Source organism: Marmota flaviventris, chromosome X (genome assembly GCF_047511675.1).
Source record: "Marmota flaviventris isolate mMarFla1 chromosome X, mMarFla1.hap1, whole genome shotgun sequence".
Classification (NCBI taxonomy): domain Eukaryota; kingdom Metazoa; phylum Chordata; class Mammalia; order Rodentia; family Sciuridae; genus Marmota; species Marmota flaviventris.
The window spans coordinates 30,293,083-30,313,364 of record NC_092518.1 but is presented as its reverse complement, the minus strand read 5'-3'; the positions used below and the strand labels follow the sequence as shown (position 1 = coordinate 30,313,364).

Genomic DNA, 20,282 nt, shown 5'->3' with positions numbered 1-20,282 from the left:
GATGGAGATGATTATGTAGTATCTTATATATGATTCTGAGTGCTTTGGCTTTTACTGAGGGAGATGAGAAAATGCAGAAAAGAGATTTTAAAGTATGGCCTGCTGTTTTGAGAATCAATTATGGGAAAGAGGGCCAAGAAATCATACAGATGAGAAGGTGGTGGTGACTTGGATATATAATGGTAACATGTAGAGAGGCTGAAATGTGACTACATTCTGAATGTAATTTCATGATAGAACCAACTATTGGCAGATGGAATGTGGGATATGAAAAGGAGAGAAGAATGAGGATGGAAGCAACTTCTGGACACCAGCAATGAGATGGATGGATGAAATTAATATTTACTGAAATCAGAAAGGCTGTGGTAAAAATAAATTTTAGGGGAAGGGATATAAACTGAAAGAAGTCCTAGTAAAAATACTGACTTTTTTTTTCCTGGAGCTAGGCAAGTTAATATTAAAAGTTATATGGAACATCAGGAATGCAATGCTCACAAACCACTGAAGAAGTCAATACAAAGGAGAAGTAGTTCTAATTTACACTAAAACATACTACATATCCACTATAACTAAAACAGTATGGTTCTAGTATTTGAGCAGTGAGATGGCCCAATGGACCAGAACAGGGAATTGCCAAATAGACTAAGTACATATGGAAATTAGGTACACGATAAAATGTTAACTAAAATCACTAGGGAGAAGAAGAGCTTTATATTAAATGGTGTTTGGAAAACTGGGTAGTCATGTGGAAAAATCAGATCCCTACCTCATACTATATACAACAATAAACTCCAAGTGAATGAACTTCACAGATTATCAATTTCTAAATGAATTGTGCTTTTGCTGTGTATACTAGAACCTAGCAATCATGTCTCTCTAAGCATCTTCCCTTCAGCTCCTTCTGGGGCTTTCTCTACCTAACAAAAGATCAAAATCCCTCTCTTTAAAACTCTTCTGCATCCACTGCTCCTGAGGTGTGTTCTATATCCCTCCAGCACCTCAGCCATCACTTGTTTAGCAGCTAGTGTTATTTTCATGGTGCAAGGCACCAGATCTTTCTACAATGGTTACCTCTGGTAATGTGATTTCCAACTGTGAAGCAGAATATACACCCCTGCCTTGTGATTTCCCATCCCTGTTCTCCTTGAAGAACACATAGTCCAGAATAAAGAGAGGTAAAGGGCAGTAGTCTCACAGAATGGGGATGGGGAATCTAGATATGTCTTTTCTTTAATAGGAGAAGTAAAACATTTAAAAATATTATCAGCTTTCATTAGCTTCCTCCATCCTTTCTCTTTGATAATAGGTAAGGATATTAACTTTCTAGATCAAAGCCTTGGGTGAACTAAATGCTTCTCCCCTGCCAAGTTGATGAATCTTTGCTCTTGGCAGAATCCTGTGGAAACAGACCAGTGAACACGGAAGTGAACTTAGCTTTCCCACGCATGGAATGTTATTACATGCCACTTTCAGGCTTCCTCGAAAAAGTTAATTTTTAATTAATAACAATGTACATACTTCGGATCTCAAATACAAATCAAAATGTAGGCAAATCTGTGAGAATATTTAAAATTGCTCGTATACTTACAGTTTTCTCATTATTTTCAAAAGCTTCCCTGGCTTCTTCGAATGTGCAGACTTCTTCTTTGCACTCACGTTCAATGTTGCCCTGTCTTATTTCTTCAAAAAGTCCATTAGCTCTTCGGTAGCGTTTTAATACTGAATTGGCTCTTTCTCCCGTGAGGAAAACTAAAAAGAGATATAATAATAAGCATAAAAATGGAATGAAAATTCCATAAGGTAAATTACAATACAAGATGGAAACTGCCAAATGTTCTTCAGATAACACAGGCAACATCCTAAACCTTTTTGTGTGAGTCAGCAATGAAGTAACACTTAGCTCACAAGCACTGCATCTGCTAGCTTCCTCATATGTGAGTGTGTCCTTTCTGTAGCAGTTGCCCTGGGCAGGAACAGTGACATAATTTACCATGTTATATTCAAACTTTAGCACATTCCTGCCGAGCATGAGTGTTTAAATATAGTAATAATGATACCACTACTTATATTCATTACCGTAAGTGGATACCCCAAGGCATTCGGCTGTTGGACAACAGCAACCAAATCTAAATTCAGACTGTAGAAGTCTTTCAGTATTTGTCCATCTAACTAAGAAGAAATAGACCTGAAATTGACCTAATAATATTTACCCAGAGAACCCTGACTTCAAAAGAAGTGACAAAACAATAACAAGAAGTTAAGATAAATTTGGCTATAATTCCTTCCAAGGAAACACTAATAGTAATTTTGTTCTAAATGCACTTAAGTATAGTGTGGTGACACTTTAACACACCCCAAACTCATTTTACTGTTCTTCTTAAGGAAAAGGAAATTATTTTGCATAACTTTTAGAGGCATTTCATATAAACATTCAAAACACGTTTATGACGCCCAGTATAATAAATTAGGCAATAGTTACATGTACACTTATGGTGCATTCTTTTTATTTTTATACACTAATACAATTTAAGCTGTACTTTAACAATGTTTTTCTAAAAGTGTCTTGCTTGTTGGAGACATAAATTTAATACCACCAGAATTTAATCTGTTAATGTCAAAGATTAGAAAATTTCCTAATTTTATGAATTTATAATATGGGAGAAGGCATGAAACAGATTTGGGGGGGGGGGTATCAGGGATTGAATCCAGGGGTGCTTTACCACTGAGCTACATCTCCAGTCCTTTTTATTTATTTATTTTATGTTGAGAGAAGGTCTTGCTAAGCTGCTGAGGGTCTCACTAAATTGCTGAGGCTGGCCTTGAACTTGCCATTCTCTTGCCTCAGGCTCCAAGTTGCTGGGATTGCAGGCATGTGCCACCATGCCCAGCTCAAAACAGATATTTTAAGATGATAAGTGAAAGTTCTCCATTTTCCAAATTTCAAGTATTTTTTTTTTTTTAATTTTTAGTTGTAGATGGACACAGCACATTTATTTTATTTATTCATTTTTTTTAAATGTGGTGCTGAGAATTGAACCCAATGCCTCACACATGCTAGACAAGCACTCTACCACTGAGCCACAACCCTAGTCCCTCAAGTATTTTTAAAAGATGACAATGACAGTGAATTATGTTTTACCTCATTATTTAAATGTATATTTCAGTTTATAGAAGATACAGATTAATTATTTAGGATTTTTTAAAGTATCCAAATTAATACCAGCTAGATGGTACTTACACTAGGGTAAAAACCATGGTTGGCCTTCAATAAGTATTTCTTTTATTTTACACCTTGTATGGGAAACCATCTATAAAATGAATTGAGTTGTATAAAATCAGTAGAAAAATAATTTTAAAAATACAAATTATGGAAAATGCTATGAAGAAACCAAAAGGGCACTGTTGAGTTGGAGAATAACAACAGAATTTACTAGAAGTGCTTTTCACATTTTTGGCAACATCAGAATCTCCTAGGACTCATTATTACACAGATTGCTGGGACTTACCAGCAGTTTCTAATTCCAATGGTCTGGGCCAGGGTCAAGAAATTACATTTGTAATCAGTTCCCAGGTAATGTTGGTGTTACCATTCTCATTATCACAATTTGAAAATTACTACTCTAATGCCAACTCCTTAGAAAACTAGTTCTGAGGAAGTTGTTTATGGAATGCGTTGATTAACAAATTTAAAGAGAAATCTTACTACATGATGTTTTTAGGGCCCTTAATATATATTTAATATATACTTGCACATCCCCTGAAAGGGAGCATGGTATATGCATTTGTCATATTTTTTTTTTGACTATGGTGGTCTTTTTCAAGAGACATTTCACTGAATTAGAACTTCTTAGCCATTAGTCTAAATTGACTCTAAAACAACCTAAGTCTCTTCCAACTAGCACATGAAGAAAGGCAGTAACTGCTTTCCCTTGGGGCTTCTCTTTTCCAAGGTAAACAGGTCTTTTTTCTTCATCTGTTTGTCATATAAAGTGAATATCTGCACCATCTTTCTCTCAAAAAATATAGTGTCCTATGTTAAGTACAATAATCTGTATATGGTCTGACAAGTGCAAAGTTGATCAAACCCATAAACTTCCTTGTTTTTAAACAAAGTACATATGCTAGTGCAGTTTTAAGCTATCTCTGGGTTTTCAATCAGTTTTCCTGTGGAAAAAACAAAAAATCAGCAATAATGTCTTTTGAAGGCAGAAAGATCAGCAAAGTAGAGGGAAAGGGTTGGGGGTCAGGGGAGGGGAGGGGAGGAGAAGGAGAAGTACTGGGGACTGAATTAGAACAAGACATATTCCATGATTTTATAATTATGTCAAAATGGATTCTACTGTCGTGTAACTAAAAATAACCAATAAAATAAAAAAGAAGACAAGATATGAGATAATGTCTTCTGTATTTGGCAGAAATTCTAATGTTCCTTTGTAATAATACACCAGCATTTAAATCTTTAATCATCATCATAATAATAATGTACTTTGAGATCTTAGGAGGAAAACTTACAAAATACTACAAAGAGAAAATATTTTTTCTTGCATGCTAGCTAAATGGAAAATAAGAGTTAAGGAAAACAGTTAACTCTAACCAAACAGACTAATTCAGAAGGATAAGTAACTGGGAGGTAATGAAGCAGGACACAAGATCTTCTAATCCCAGCCTAATCAAATTACCAAGAGCATTCCATAAACATCTCCTATGTATTTCTTGTACCAAGAGGCAATGTAATATAATACTGAGAACTCTAGATGGACTAAGCTGGTGAATATATCTTATCTCACTTGCCAAATACAGTCAATTAAAAGATATTACTTGGAGTAAAAATCTGACCAGTAAGAAAGAAAGACATTACTATAAATTAGTTATGGCCAACAGGTACTAAAGAACAGGAATTAGTGGCAGAGCATTTGCCAGTCCTTTTCAAAGTAATCTGGAAATCTAATGAACCTTACATGATAACACCAGAATTAGATTTTTTTTTTCAATGTGGAAACACTGAAATAAAGGAGAAGGTGATAGTTTTGACTTATAGGATGAGATCAGATCATCTCCTTTCAAAAACAATGGGCAATTTCCAGGCTGGAAGGGCTAGGATTAGGACTTCAAAATTCAAAACTAGGGGCTGGGAGTGTAGGTCAGTGATAGTACTTAGCACTTGTCAGGCCCTGGGTTTAATCCTCAGCACCAAATGGGGTGGGGAATCAAAACTAAAGCAATGATGTTTGACACTTTAGTTGAACACTTCCCTCTACTTCCTTCTTCTTAAATTGTGTGAGTTAACCCACAGCTGTCGTCAAGAATCACATGCATGTCTTAACCATAGATTACATGATGTGACAAATGTATACAATGTAAATGTGCCTTGAGATGCTACTTAGAACATGTAGTTTTCCTTTAATAGGAAATAAAGAAAAACCTAAACCTTTTTTGCAGATTCAGTTGAAATTACTTACAGAAAATATTTCAAATCTAAGACTGATAAACTCACAAATATGTTCATTAAAGAATAATAACCACTTTTTCATAGTGGTTAATAAATAAGCTCTCGTGCTTTCTCTTCAAAAGAAAACAATGGAAACAAATGAAATAAGAGGGCTACTCAATTTACTCCCTAAATTACTGACTTAAGCCAAAATATTTGATTGTCCCATCCATTTTATATTTAATGCACTGAAGGTTACTAAAATTGACATTTTAATGTAAACAATATTTAGCTAAGTGAGATCATGTCCATAAATTTGCTGAAAACCAGCAGAGGATAGGGCCTAAAAATTAACAGCCTATTTGGAAAAACCTTTACTCTAATTATCTAATTGGGTCTCTTATCTTGGGCCCAATATCATTGAAGGAGCCAGTATTTAATGGTTACATTTTTATTTTAAGTGAACAAAATTATTTTTCTTAGGACATATTTACTATATGCAATGAGAATATGACAAGTCACAAAGATGAGTAGCAGATGATCTCTGCTCCAAGGTTCTTCAATGCAAGAGGTAACAAAGATAAAAGATACATAAAAAACTCTGCTGTAAGACTGAACTTGATATTCTTTGAGGTCTATTTCCACTGGATGCATGTGCGTTTAGAAGTGAGGGGAAGCACCTGGGGAAGGGCCCCTGAAAAGTGTACTTGAGCTGGTTTTTCAAAGAGTGGCAGGATTGGAATGTGCAAAGCTGGCAAGAAAAGATATCCTAGGAAAACAAAACAATGAGAAATGGCTTGGAACTGAGCAAAGGGACACAAATGAGGCACAATGAGCTGGTTAGTAGGGCCAGAGTAGAAGATTCAAAATAGCTGGGAAATGCAACTGGAAACTGGCCAATTTCCAGGTCATGGAGGCACTTAATGTTAGGCTTACACATTTTGAACTATTTAGTAGCTAATCAACGTTTTGGGTCAATAGTTGGGGCAGGCGGGGTGGTGGGCAGTGGGGAGTAACCTAGAAAACAGTGTATATACACACAACAGATTGGGGAATAGAATGATGGGTAAAGGCCAGGAAAAGACTGCTTACAATAGACCAGGCTAAGAAATAATGAGCCAGGTGAAGTGGTGCACACCCACAATCGCGACAGTACGGGAGGCTGAGGCAGGATGATCACGAGTTCAAAGCCAGCCTTGGCAACTTAGCAAGGCGCTAAGCAACTCAGTGAGACCCGTCTCTAAATAAAATACAAAAAAGAGCTGAGGGTGTGGCTCAGTGGTTGAGTGCCCCCGACTTCAATCCCTGGTACCAAAAAAAAAAAAAAAAAAAAAAAAGAAAGAAAAGAAATAATGAGATCATTCATTAGAAAAGGACATGAAAGATATGAATATTGAGTGATTTCTTTGTTGCTTAACCTACCATACATCTGATTATCAGCTAAACTAAATCTTAACCATTCTATAAATTGGCTGTTTTGTGCCTCTATAATTTTGCACCTGATATTTCTTCTGCCCAGTGAACTCCTATTCCAGTGTAACATCCTCTAAAACCTTCCCCAGACTTGACTTCCTACTTCATTAGACAGACAAGCTAAGGACTATAGCTATTAAGCAAATTTTATTATGATTTTTATTATGACTCTGGTTTCCCCTTAAGGTTATAAACTTCTTGAGGACAGGAACCATGTATTATTAGTATTTTGACTCAAACTCTTTCTTTTGTAACATCTAGTAAAGAACTTGGTACAGAATAGGATTGATGAAAAGGCAGAATGGGAAAGACTTGGAGACTGAATGAAAAGAATCTTGTAAGCCATGAACATACCTCTAATTATGAAGCAGTACTGAAATTTTAAAATATTGTTGTCAAAGGTATTTGTATATTGTGTAAAATATATTTGTAGCCAAGTTTCTAGGAGATAGCTAAAAAAAGGGATATTCAAATGCTAAGAGAAACTACCTTTGAAAATTTATAGAATACTTCTATTTGTACTTCCCAAAGAGCACACAGTTTTGTTGTTCTGTAAGAATGATTTAGTTTCTTTCAGTAGTTACTTAGATGTAAAATAGCTAGGCATCTACTGTTCTGGGAAGAGGGAGTAGTCAGATGCTTTTTGCTTTGGCAAGAAACTAGCACCTTGGTTCCCAAAGTGTGTAGCAAAGCCCTTGGGGGTAATAACAGAGGATATACAGTATATTTTACATTTTTGAAGGAGATCCAGTGATTTTTGAAGGAAAGCAGTGATAGTCAACATCTGTCAGACACCACAGAAACTAGAGCTTGAGGTACTTCATGGTTTTATCATTAGATAGATCTACATTCCTTTCCCTTGCAAAGCTGGATTTTCAGCTGTGATTAAAAAAAAAATACAAGTGCCATGTGAAAAATCAGCATGGAACAAAAAATGGGGGTGGCAGTATCCAATCTGATTCCAAGATTTGAGAAGCCAGCAGGGCCCAACATGTGCATACCTTCTATTAGTATATTGCCATGTTATTTAAGATGAAGATAAAATATTGTTTTCTTCCAATTTATGCATATTACTCTTTCAAACAGCTACTATGCTGTCAGGATAAAAGTGATTAAACTGTTTGGACCTAATTACTTATAAATGTAACTATTAGGTCTTTCTTTCACCTGATAGCTGTGTTCCTCAGTGTGGTGGTGGACCTTTAAGAGGTGGAATCTAGTGAGAAGTCCTTGTCACTGGGACATGTCCTTAGAAGGGACTGTGGAACTCCAGAATCTCTAATGTCATCCCATTTGGTGATACGATTTCTTCTTATCACACATGCCCCCATCACTGCCATTTGCCATAAGATGACAGTTGAGAGAGGGGCTCTTACCAGAGCCTCCACCATGTTGTTTGGACTTGGAACTTCCAAAACTGTAAGCTAAATAAACTTCTTTTCTTCATAAAATTAGCCTGCCTTAGGAATTTCATTGTAGCAACACAAAACAAGATAATACACCAGAGATAAGAAAGCTTAAACATTAGGTTCATTAAATGCTGAAATATTGAGAAATCAAGCCTATTATGCAATGAAGTAAGCACAGGAAAGTAAAATTCTGGGTAGAACAGTGTCCTCCTAGCATTGTAATTTACCACTAGCCTAGTTGGGACAACCTATGTTGTTACTGTAGTGATTTCTCTAGTTACATTGGAACTATTCTGAGTACCAGAAAGCCTGATTTTTGTGCCCTGTTTTTTATGTAAGACTATACACCAGTGACAGTAGCAAGAACATCAAGAATAATGGAGAACAGGGACTTTCTACAAATGAACCTAGCATTCCAGTATCCTTTCTTCAATCCAAGAATCAAGGCCTATCCCTCTAGACCTAATGTGCAATTCTGCAGTTCTTGGATTTCCTATGGGGACAGGGTTGACTGGGAAAGGAAGAAAAACACTCTTGCTGTTATGCTTTGGATGTGTGGTATTCCCCCAAAGCTCCTGTTAATGCAAGAATATTCAGAGGTAAATGATTATATTATGGGAGCTATAACCCAAGCAGTGCATTCTAATTTGAATGGAATGTCTGGATGGTAGCTGTAGGCAGATGAGGTATAGCATGAGGAGGTGGTCCATGGGGGTGTACCCTGGAAGGGTGCATCTTCCCTGCATCCTCTTCCCACTCTCTCTCTCTCTGCTTCCTGACTCCATCAGATGCTGAGCAGCTTCCTTCTGTAGGGCCCTTCCACCATGATATTTTGCCTCACCTTGGACCTAGAGCAATGGACTCTGCCATCTATGGACTGAAACTTTGAAACAATGAGCCCCAAATAAGCTTTTTTCTCCTCTAAGTTGTTCTTGTCCAATGTCTTGGTCACAGCAACCCAAAAGCTGTCTAAAATACATCATGGGGAGCTTGTGATTGTTTGATTTGAAAAACAAATGTGATCTCATTGATATCCCAAATTAGTTAGAAAGTAAGTAAAAATATTCCCTGAGCAAAAGCTATCGAGGAAAGCAAAAACCTAAGTATCATTTTGGGATCTATAAATTTGAATAGCAGTACAAGGAGGAGGAATAGGAAAAGGGAAGTACTGGGGATTGAATTGGAGGAAATTATATTTCATGCCTGTATAATTATGTCAAAACAAACCCCAATATGATGTATACTATAATGTACTAATAAAAGTTTCTTTGAATAGAACTAATCTCAGTTATAAATGAAGTAATGTACATAGACTGCTTTGCTCAGAAATTAGCAAAGGATGGATGTTCAATAAATAGTATTATGACTTGTGGCAGTTATTGCATGAAAAGAAAAAAAAAGATTTACCAAACTGATAATAAAATTGCACTTATAGCAGTCATGGTGGTGCATACATGTAATCTCAGTGACACAGAGGCTAAAGCAGGAAGATTGCAAGTTCAAGGCTAATCTCAGCAACTTATTGAGACACTGTCTCAAAGTAAAAAATAAAAAAGGACTGGGGATGTAGCTTGGAGGTAAAGTGCCCCTGAGTTTAATTCTCAGTACAAAAAAAAAAAAAAAAATTGTACTTAGAAAAATCAGAATAAATGAGCACAGACTGGGTTAGCCTGCAATGAGTCTATCTGCCTTTCTGCTTAACTTCAGGAATACCTGGGAGTTTGGTTCCCTGGGTCAAATCTGGGATAAAATATACTAGCTTTACAAAGCTCAGTTTAAAGTCTGAAACTCCTTTATAGGAACTCTGTATTAACTTTTCTAACTTGTTTAATGAAAACGTATAGACTAATGTTTTGCACTTGATTTAATTGATTATACAGCCTAGTTTCAGCCACATAACTAGTGGGATATCAAAGACTCATGAGAGCCTTGCACATATCTTGGTTGTTCACAATTAGAAGACAATGTGTTCTATGTGACTAAAAATGGCCTTGGGAGCCATCTTTCCCCTGTGCACCTTACCTTTGCTATTATTAAAGACAATGAGAATATACCCTATAGAATCTTCTAAGTCTTTTCAATTATCCAATGTGGTATTGTTGCTACGTATATTTTGATGAGTCATAAATATTTGGGGGGCTGTCATCAGATTTTAAAATTCCAGAGATTCTCCTGAATGTAAATTAAGGACTGTTTCTATTCCTTATTTATAAGGACCTGGTATTTGTAACAAACTCATAAAGAAACATCCTTGGCTATAATTTGTATGCTTGCTTTTACTTCCTTTTTGTCAAATGCATTTTGATAGATAACCTATCATCATTGGAATTTTAACAATAAGTCACAAAAAAAAAAAAAACTTTTAGAAAGGATAGGTTAAGAAAAGAATATTACATATGTGACAGATATACAAGTTTAGAGAATCATGGGTAGTTACAAAAATATACTGGTTAAATTATGTTCTGTTGAATTTTAGGATGATAGTTCATGTGGCTATTCAATATTTTACATAATCATTGTGGATCTTAATGATGGTAATACCTCATTTTTGCATAAGTCATTCAAATAAATCCATTCTCATAAACTCAGAGACAAAGAGCTGACCAAGGTCACGTATTGTAATCATGTTATGCTTTACCTTCAGGGGAGCCCCAGCCTCCTTAAACAAATCAAGGGTCAGTTTCCTCTATCCATGTCCACCAGCCTGGCTGTGAGACTACAAAGCCTCACTGAACATTAAAACTGAAAAGTAGAAGGGTCAGTGTAGGCTGAATTAGATCAATATACTGACAGAAATAAGAAGTGAAAGCTAATTAATCCAAAGGCAAAGGAAAAGAAAGACAGAAGGCCCTTGGAGGGATATTTAGAGAAGGATCTAATTCCTCTCATGCTGACAGCTTCCAAAGCAGTAGACATCAATGATTATGTTTATCATGGCGAACTGAGTCACCAGTAAAAGACCATATGATGTTCAAGATAATGTTTACAGAGGCACTAAATTATATTATCTAATTTAGAACTATTTCTATAAAAATAGTACTTTAAAAATTTGTTTTTTAATTTTTTTTGCAGTGCTAGGACTCAAACCCAGGGCCTTGCACATGCTAGGCAAGCACTCTACCACTGAGCTACACCCTCAGCCCAAAAGATTTTAACACATTAAAAAAGGGAGGCAATCTGCCAAATATATTTATTCAAATGGAAAATTTGGTCCCAGACAATACTATGTAAATGTTGGTGTACCGCAGACTTAATCTGTAATAAGTCCACAAACTAACCAGACAACTGATTTTTCTTTTCTGAATAAATCTCTACTATCTTGTTTAGTTGTGATTTTCCCATACAAGACTGCAGAACATGCAAAGCTATCTGCTTATTCAAGCTTTCTGTTTGTCACATGAAAGGTGCCCTTTGTTGATATATTGTTCAAGTCTAAAAGAGCCAATATCCATTCACCACTTTCACCAACCCTTGCATGGAGGCCTGTGAAACTATAGAACAAAAGAGTGATATGGGCAGAAGGTCCTGAATTTGTGTCAGGAAATGTGATTCCTGTTCCCTTTCTGACATTAAACTGGCTGCATGATTCTAATATTTGTTGCTTAATTTATGTGGGCCTTTTCCTCCTTTGTGAAGCAAGGTATTGGATGTGATTTCTTAAGTGCTTTCAGTTGTCCTAATGAAGGGTTCCATCATTGGAAAGAATTTTGCAAAGAGGGAATAGTGTATCATACCCAAATTCTTTGGGGATATGAATATACTGTTTTCCAGCCAAGCAATAAACATCCCCCAAACCAACATACTAACTCACATAGAAAACTGACAAAGCAGCCTCCCCATCCAATTCTGCACTTGGATTTATTTATTTTTTTTTAAATCTTATATTCATCAATTGTGCCTGCATACAATGCCTTCAAGTTTTTTCCCCTGTTAAAATAAGTACTTCTTATTATAGACCAATGTAGCCAGGCACAGTGAAGTACACCTGTAATCCCAGTGACTAGGGAGGCTGAGATGATCACAAGTTCAAGACCAGCAACAGCAACTTAGTGAGAACCTGTCTAAAAATAATATTTTAAAAAAGGGCTGGGGATGTAGCTCAGTGGTAGAGTACCCCTGTGTTCAATCCCCAATATATATTACATTTAAAAATATATCTCATCCCTTTATCATAGACTGATGGAAATAACTTTCCCTAGGAAAACAAAATCTCACAATCTGAAGTGATATTTCACTTAGTAAAAATAAAATTATGCAAAATAAAACAGACTACTTGAACCATCTTCCTATCTTTACTTAGGATGATAGAAAACAGAATATTTCCCAATTTTATTTCACCACTGTAATCTATTTATGGAAATTAAGGTTGATTTTTTCATGGTTGGTATGTTTATAATCTAGAATTTATTGTATGGTGGTGCTCATATGCCCAACCAGGTTGTCACTAACTTATAGTTTAGTTAGGATGACATACAGTCTTGTATTTACAAGGAATTAGGGAGCTGAGGCCATTCTAGAACTCAGGTGTTTAAAAAATAATTTGAAGTTTCGGGATTGAGTTCATGAGAGTACAGAGTTGGACTTGAGAGAAGAAACAATTTTTATTAATATCTTTAATAACCAAAGTGTTCTTACAAAGACAATATGGTGGTTGTGATCATTACCTAAGACTTTCTGAAAAATATCTTTCTGCTACCAGAGTCATACAATAAAATGCCAGATGATTACAGGCAGGTTTCCTGAACTAAGTGTGGATAATATGCCAGGAATCGGTTTCTAGAAAAGACAAAAGAAATAATGTATGTCTATAAAGTCAGTAGTCTTTTTAAATTAATTAATTAATTTATTCTAATTAGGTATATATGACAGCAGAATGCATTTTGATTCATTGTACACAATTACAGCACAGCTTTTCATTTCTCTGGTTGTACACGATGTAGCGTTACAATGTGTGCAGTCATACATGTACCTAGGGTGATAATGTCCATCTCATTCCACCATCTTTCTTGTCCCCATGCCCACTCCCCTCCCTCCCCTCTGATAAATCATTTGAAAGAGAATAAAGTCAATATTCTTTAAAAACAAAACAAACATGGTTCCCTTGGTGTGCTACTAACTACCTCACTATATGTTTTTTTCTTTTTTTGGTATCAGGGGTTGAACCCAGAGGCACTTAATCACTGAGCCACACCTCCAGCCCTTTTTATTTTTTATTTTGAGACAGAGTCTCATTAAGTTGCTTAGGGTTTTGCTAAGTTGCTGAGGGTGGCTTTGAACTTGCAATCCTTCTGCCTCAGCCTCCGAAGCTGCTGGGTCTCAGTATAGTTTTCTTTTTCTTTTAGTATTTTTTTTTAGTTGTAAATAGACCTTTATTTTATTTATTTATATGCAGTGCTAAGGAATCAAACCCAGGGCCTCACATGTGCTAGGCAAGTGCTCTACCATTGAGCCACAACCCCAGCCCTCTTAAAAGGCAAATTTTAGATTGTATATTCATTTCACTTGCTTAATAATTTTATGCTTTGAAAAGAAAATGAAATATAGAGAAATGACCTAATAGGTTATCCTACAAAGGAAGGTAAAAGACAAAATTTTCTTTGAAGGGGTTTTACAGTTTCTAACTATTTATAAAAAGAATCCCACATGAAATGACAGATGGCAGCATTACTAAGAATTACATCAAATTACTAGCAATTATGCCAGTTGATATAAAGGCATGGTATTCTAATGTGATATTTTTGAACTAGAGGCAGTACCTTACCCACATGAATCAAACTAATATGGAATTAATAAATGATCTAATTTGACTAATTAAATACACAATCATGTGGAACCATCAAAACCGAAGTATTCAAAAGATGACTATCTTTCCTATTACTAGTGCCTCAATTTTATCAGCAAGGATATCAGCAGTGTTCACATTTACAGTTGTTACAACCACAAAATTTCCCTTTGAGTTTATGGAGCCTATTTATACCTGATTATACTTCTGTCCCATATGGAAGAACATGGAAATAACTATAACTAATAATCAACATTTAATGGGGGAAAGGGCAGGTAGATAAAACTCCTTAAGTATGAAATACAGTTTTAAACACATAATTTTTTTGTTATGGTGATTGCTTTACAACCCATTAACAGACAGTACAGTGTGTATTCTATGTGACAGCTATAATCTAGACTCTAGGAGTGAATAACTGAGTAGGACACATAATGTAACAACAGAACCACATTCCAAAGGTGGCTATCGTAAAAACATTCAGCTCTCTCACTTCAGCCCACATCAAAGCATAATAGATTTAAGAAATGGAGTTTCACAGATGAATTAGTGCTTTTGTTATAATTAGTGCATGGATTTCAGAAATGACTTTTCAATGGTTAAATCATGTTGTTTATATGTGAGTTTGCTCTTGGAATGACAGTAAAGTTTGGCCTGATTACAGTGTACAAATCTAAAGCCTGGTATTTTGTACTCTTAGAAATGGTGGTCAAGACTTGAGTCTTAAAAGGTCCTGTGTTCAGCTTGAAGGAGTCTTGGTTTCTTTCCTCTAACTACATATGTTAGCTGAATAATATTGCTAGCATGCTGTTACATATGCCTCAGATGAACTTTTCATTTAAGGTATTGTGGTAGGATCTAAAAGGGAAAAGAAATGGGACCTCATAGAATTGATAGAATATGTTAGATATTTCTTGTTGATATATGTCTGTGTATATAGCAAAATTTGGCCTAAGACTTAGTTATTATCTAGCAACTAGATTGTAGAAAGACCTAGACCTCACATACCTTTAGCCAATTCCAACATTTACCAAAAAGAACCTAATAACTTTAAAAACAAATTGATTTGGATTTTTTCAATACCTTCTTTAATGATTCTTTGTGTATATCAATACCAAAAGATGTGTTGGGTTGATGCATGGAATTCTTTAATCTTATATGCTTCCAAACAGGATCTTGAACCACCCATGAGGTACACACTTTTATATGAGCTGGATGCTTAAGAAGCCTCTGAAGTCAAGGGCTCCCTATATGCACATTGCATTTAAGTTGAGGCATATGGAATTATAATTTTTGAATGCCCAAATCATGACTTTCAGCCATTTCATATGGTTCAAACTAATGTAATGAGTGTGTAAGACTACCCTGGAAACATTGGAAGAATTATATGCTTCACAACCATAATGCAGAGAAACAACTGATTTGTCATGAGACTGAGAGGCACATAATATTAGCTATTCTTTTGTTCCCTGTGTCACTTTTCTTCCCTTTTACATATTACTATAGCTTCAAAAACTGGATTCTAAGCTGGGCATGGTGGTGCACACCTGTAATCCCAGCATCTTGGGAGGCTAAGGCAGGAGGATCGTGAGTTCAAAGCCAGCCTCAGCAAAAGTGAGGCACTAAACAACTCAGTGAGATGCTGTCTGTAAATAAAATACAAAATAGGGGCTGGGGATGTGGCTTAGTGGTAGAGTGCCCTTCAGTTCAATCCACAGTACCAAAAAAAAAAAAAAAAGAGGATTCTAATGAGAGTTCATGTATCACAGGATCTCAGATCTGGAAGGATCTATAAGATTTAATTAATCCAGGGGTTTTCTAAAGTTTATTAGCCATGGAATCCTGTGCAAATCAAACCTATGAGAAAGAAAACAGATAAAATATAAAACAGTAGAGTTAGTTTGTCTGAAGGGGAAGTTCTATATACCAGAGGCACTTTGCTTCCTTTCCTCCTTTCCTTCAGGGGCCCCTTTAGAAGATCAGGTGCTTAACTGAGTACACTGGACACTACATACAGATCCATCTCAATCTCTCCATTTTACTGACTGGACAATGGAGATGTACAAAGTAAGTGACTTACCTCCAAATAGGAATGTTTCATTATAAGATTAAGACTACACCCTAGACTCCACTTACTTCTATGGAAAACACTATACCAGGAGAATGAAAAGGCAAACCATAAATGGATAAGAGTATTTGCAAAAGATACATCTGATAAAAGACTCTTATCTAAAACGTACAATGAACTCTTAAAACTCAAGAGTAAAACAACAGAATTAAAAAATGGGCCAAACACCTTACCAGAGAGGATATATAGATGGCAAATACACATATGAAAAGATGCTTCACAGCATGTCATCAGGGCATTTCAAGTCAAAACAATGGGATACCACTTTATGTCTATTAAAATGACCCAAATCTAGAACACTGACAACATAAAATGCTGTCAAGAATATGGAACAAGAGGAATTCTTATTCATTGATGGTGGGAATGCAGAATGGTATAGCGACTTTGGAAGACAGTTTGGCAGATTTTTTTTTAATTACTCTTACCATATTATCTAACAATTATTCTCCTTGCTCTTTACCCAGAGTTAAAAATTTATGTCCACACAAATATCTGCACATGGATGATTACAGCAGCTTTATTCATAGTTGCTAAGACTTAGTAGTAACCAAGATGTCCTTCAGTAGGTGAATGGGTAAATTGTAATACATCCAGACAATGAAATATTATTCAGTGCAAAAAAGAAATGAGCTATCAAGCTATGAAAAGACACAGAAGAACATTAAGAAGATAATCTGAAAAAGTTACATACTGTATGATTCCAACTATGTGACATTCTGGAAAAGACAAAACTATGGGAACAATAAAATGCTCAGTAATTGCCAGGGCTTTGTGGGGAAGTGGGGCTGAAAGGGACAAATAGGTAGAGCACAGAGGATTTTTAGGGCAGTGAAACGAACCTGTATAATAACTATAATAGTGGATCCATGCATTGTCCAAACCCACAAAAAGTACAACACCGAGAATGGACCCTAATGTAAACTATGGATGCTGAGTGATAATGATGTGTCAATACAGGTTCTTAGAATTGACGAATGTACCACTGGTGGGGTAGGCTGATAATGAGGGAGGCTGAGATGGTAAGGGAGGCTATGATAATGAGGGCAGAGAGCATATGGGAAATCTCTGTACCTTCTGCTTAATTTTGTTACAAACTGAAAACATTTTCTAAAAAACAATAGAGTATATTTAAAAAGAATGAATAATTTTTTAAAAGAACAATATGTGAAGTTTGGCTTATCTCTTAAGATTCCCTTTGATTTATTTAATATCAGTGGCTTTCAACGTTGGGCCACTTTTTTTCCTTAGGAGCTATTTGGCAATGTCTGGATACATTTTCAATTGTCACAACTTTAAGGACAGGGGTGCTACTGGCATACAACGGAGAGAGGCCAAGGATGCTGTTAAACATCCTACAATGCACAGGACAGTCCCACAACAAAGACTATTCTAGTTCCAAGTGTCTTTAGTCACTGTTTAATGTGTATCCAAATAACTAAAAAACAACACTCAAACCAAAACTTGTACATTAGTATTCACAGCAACACTATTCACAATAGGTGGAAAATAAACAAATTCCCACCAACTGACGAATGGATAAATGAAATGTGGCATAATCATACAATAGGATATTATTCAGTCATAAAAAGGAATGTGGTCTAAATAATAACAACATGAATAAACCTCAAAAACAGTATGCTACTTGGGGGAAAAAAAAACAGATGCATGTGCACAGTGTGTAGAACAAAATGTCACATATTGTATTATTTTGTTTATGTGAAATATCCAAAATAGGCAAATAAATAGAAAGCAGATTCGACTCAGTAAGCAGAGTCTGGAAGGAGGGAAACAGAAGGTGACTTCTTAATGGATATGGTGTCTCCTTTGCAAGTAATGAAAATGTTTTGGAACTATTTGGTTGTACAACATCATGAATGTACTAAATACCACTCCGTGTTATACTTTAGAATAGTCAAGTCCATGTTGGGTGAATTTTGCCTCAAATTTTAAAACACCTCAACAGTGCTGAGGTTGAGAAATCAGTCAAGACTTACAGATGAAATGTAATATTTAAAAAAAGTAAAAGGCAGAAAGGACTACATCAAAGTTATGTCATTATAAAGAATTTTAAAAAGTAGACTGACCCTGAAATAACCCATTTTTCTGTGGTAGGAAAGACTTGCCAGGAAAAAATAATGGCAGCTGTCAGCCCAAACAGATTTGTATTACTATTATAAAATTATGAAGAGTTTACAATAAATTGGTGACATCATCTAAACTACAGAGACATGAAAATGTCACCATAATAAAGACTCTCAGATCTAATAGAGGCCAGAAAATGAAATAATTAATTGACTTTAAATGTATGCCTTCACTTGAACTATAAACCAGGGAGCTGCCAAATGAAATTAGGTACTACATTATGAGCTTGTCACTTTACACGGCTTGTCAGTTTGAAGATTCATTCCCTGTTTGAAAATATGGAGCTGTATGCTCAGAGTTAAAGTTTAGAATTGGCCTCAACTGTGCAGAAGAAGTTCAGCAGTGAATCAAAGAACTCAGATTTACTCTGGTGGCTGTAAACCATCTTTCCTTTCAGTAAGTCTTAAGTTGGGGACATGGTTGGCTTCTTTGGGCCAAAGGAGTCAAGCACACTCATAGATTTCAAAGAATCATGCTGGTCTGTTTTAATAAGAAACAAACAAACAAAAAAATGACAGCATTCTACTGATGACAGCATAACTATATAATTATATCTGAACATCATTTACCATTAACTATAGAAAATAAAGATGGAAAATAACTTTTCAGATTTAGATTTTATAGACCTAAGATTTTCTTCTAAACTTTGAACTCTTTTAATGACCTGACCATTTAAGTTATCTCTGAGGACTAAATATTGGAAGAGAAGAACCAGAAAAAAATGCTAAAATATTTTCACATTTTTATTCTAATTATCCTCCACAAACAAGTCTTATCTGCTTTCAATCATTAAGCTACTCCAGACATATTGTTTTCTATAAAACAACGTAAATTAATTCATGGCTATTATTCCTATTTTGTAAAGGGTGGGTAGGAGCATCTGTGGCTGCTATTATTGAAATAGCATGATGATTTTTTTCCCCAGAAACTCGTTCTTAAAATGAAAACAGTGAAATTAGCTATAGGTAATTAATACATACTACAATCACTGCTATAGCACTTGGAAGATGCAGTGTGTTCCAAGATAGAAAAATTAATGTGAAAAGGCACATACATTTTTAAAAATCAGACTCTATTTAAACATTCTAATAAAAGCAACAATCCTAGATTTTATTTGTTTGTTTATTTGGGGGTACTGGGGATTGAACTCAGGGGCACTAAACCATTGAGCCACATCCCCAGCCCTATTTTGTATTTTGAGATAGGGTCTCACTGAGTTGCTTAGTGCCTCACCATTGCTGAAGCTAGCTTTGAACTCGTGATCCTGCCTCAGCCTCCCGAGCTGCTGGGATTGATTATAGGCATGTGCCACTATGCCTGGCCAGATTTTATTTATTAAAAAAATTGGGGGTAAGAAAGCACCCAAAAGTTGCATTCTGGGTCAAGACAATATTTACTGGGAGTACTGAGCCTTTTATCATTTTGTCATGAATATACTACTTGCTCAAGGGAGGAATGGAAAGGGAGAATTAAGCTTTAAGTAAGTTCCACTTGAAGATGATTAAAAAATAATATACATAATATTTTGTGAGTCTATACATTTGTGAAGTCCTCACATTCCTTTCTTTGTGAAAATGATAATTCTGTTAGAATTTAATATGTAATTTTATTTATACATATCATTCTTTTTTGAACCAGCATCTTACCTTGTCTTAAATTATTCTGATGTTCCATGATGTATTATATTGTTTGTGCCAAGAAAAAGGCATAAAGAAAATAAAAGGCATAAAGATGAAAAACTCATCATTCAAAAAGGGTGACTTTCACACAGGCTAGGTAAGCATTGTCGGGCCCCTTCCTTTAGACACCTTCCTTTGTGGGTTATGCAGAGGAATGTTTCCAAATTAAATTGTCTTGATATCTGGTATGATCAGCCAGCTAGTGCTGCTGCTTTTTGAATGATTACAAACAAAGACTGTTACT

At 35.6% G+C, this 20,282-nt stretch overlaps 1 protein-coding gene across 2 annotated transcripts in view; it reads right to left on the bottom strand.

Annotated features, from left to right (window-relative positions):
- Prrg1 (proline rich and Gla domain 1) overlaps positions 1-20,282 on the bottom strand; it is a 102,834-nt gene that overhangs the window by 32,712 nt on the left and 49,840 nt on the right. For both annotated transcript variants that reach the window (XM_027927439.2, XM_071606416.1), the window contains exon 3: positions 1,589-1,749. In XM_027927439.2, the coding sequence (XP_027783240.1) occupies positions 1,589-1,749 (161 nt within the window). The remainder of the gene's footprint in view (positions 1-1,588; positions 1,750-20,282) is intronic.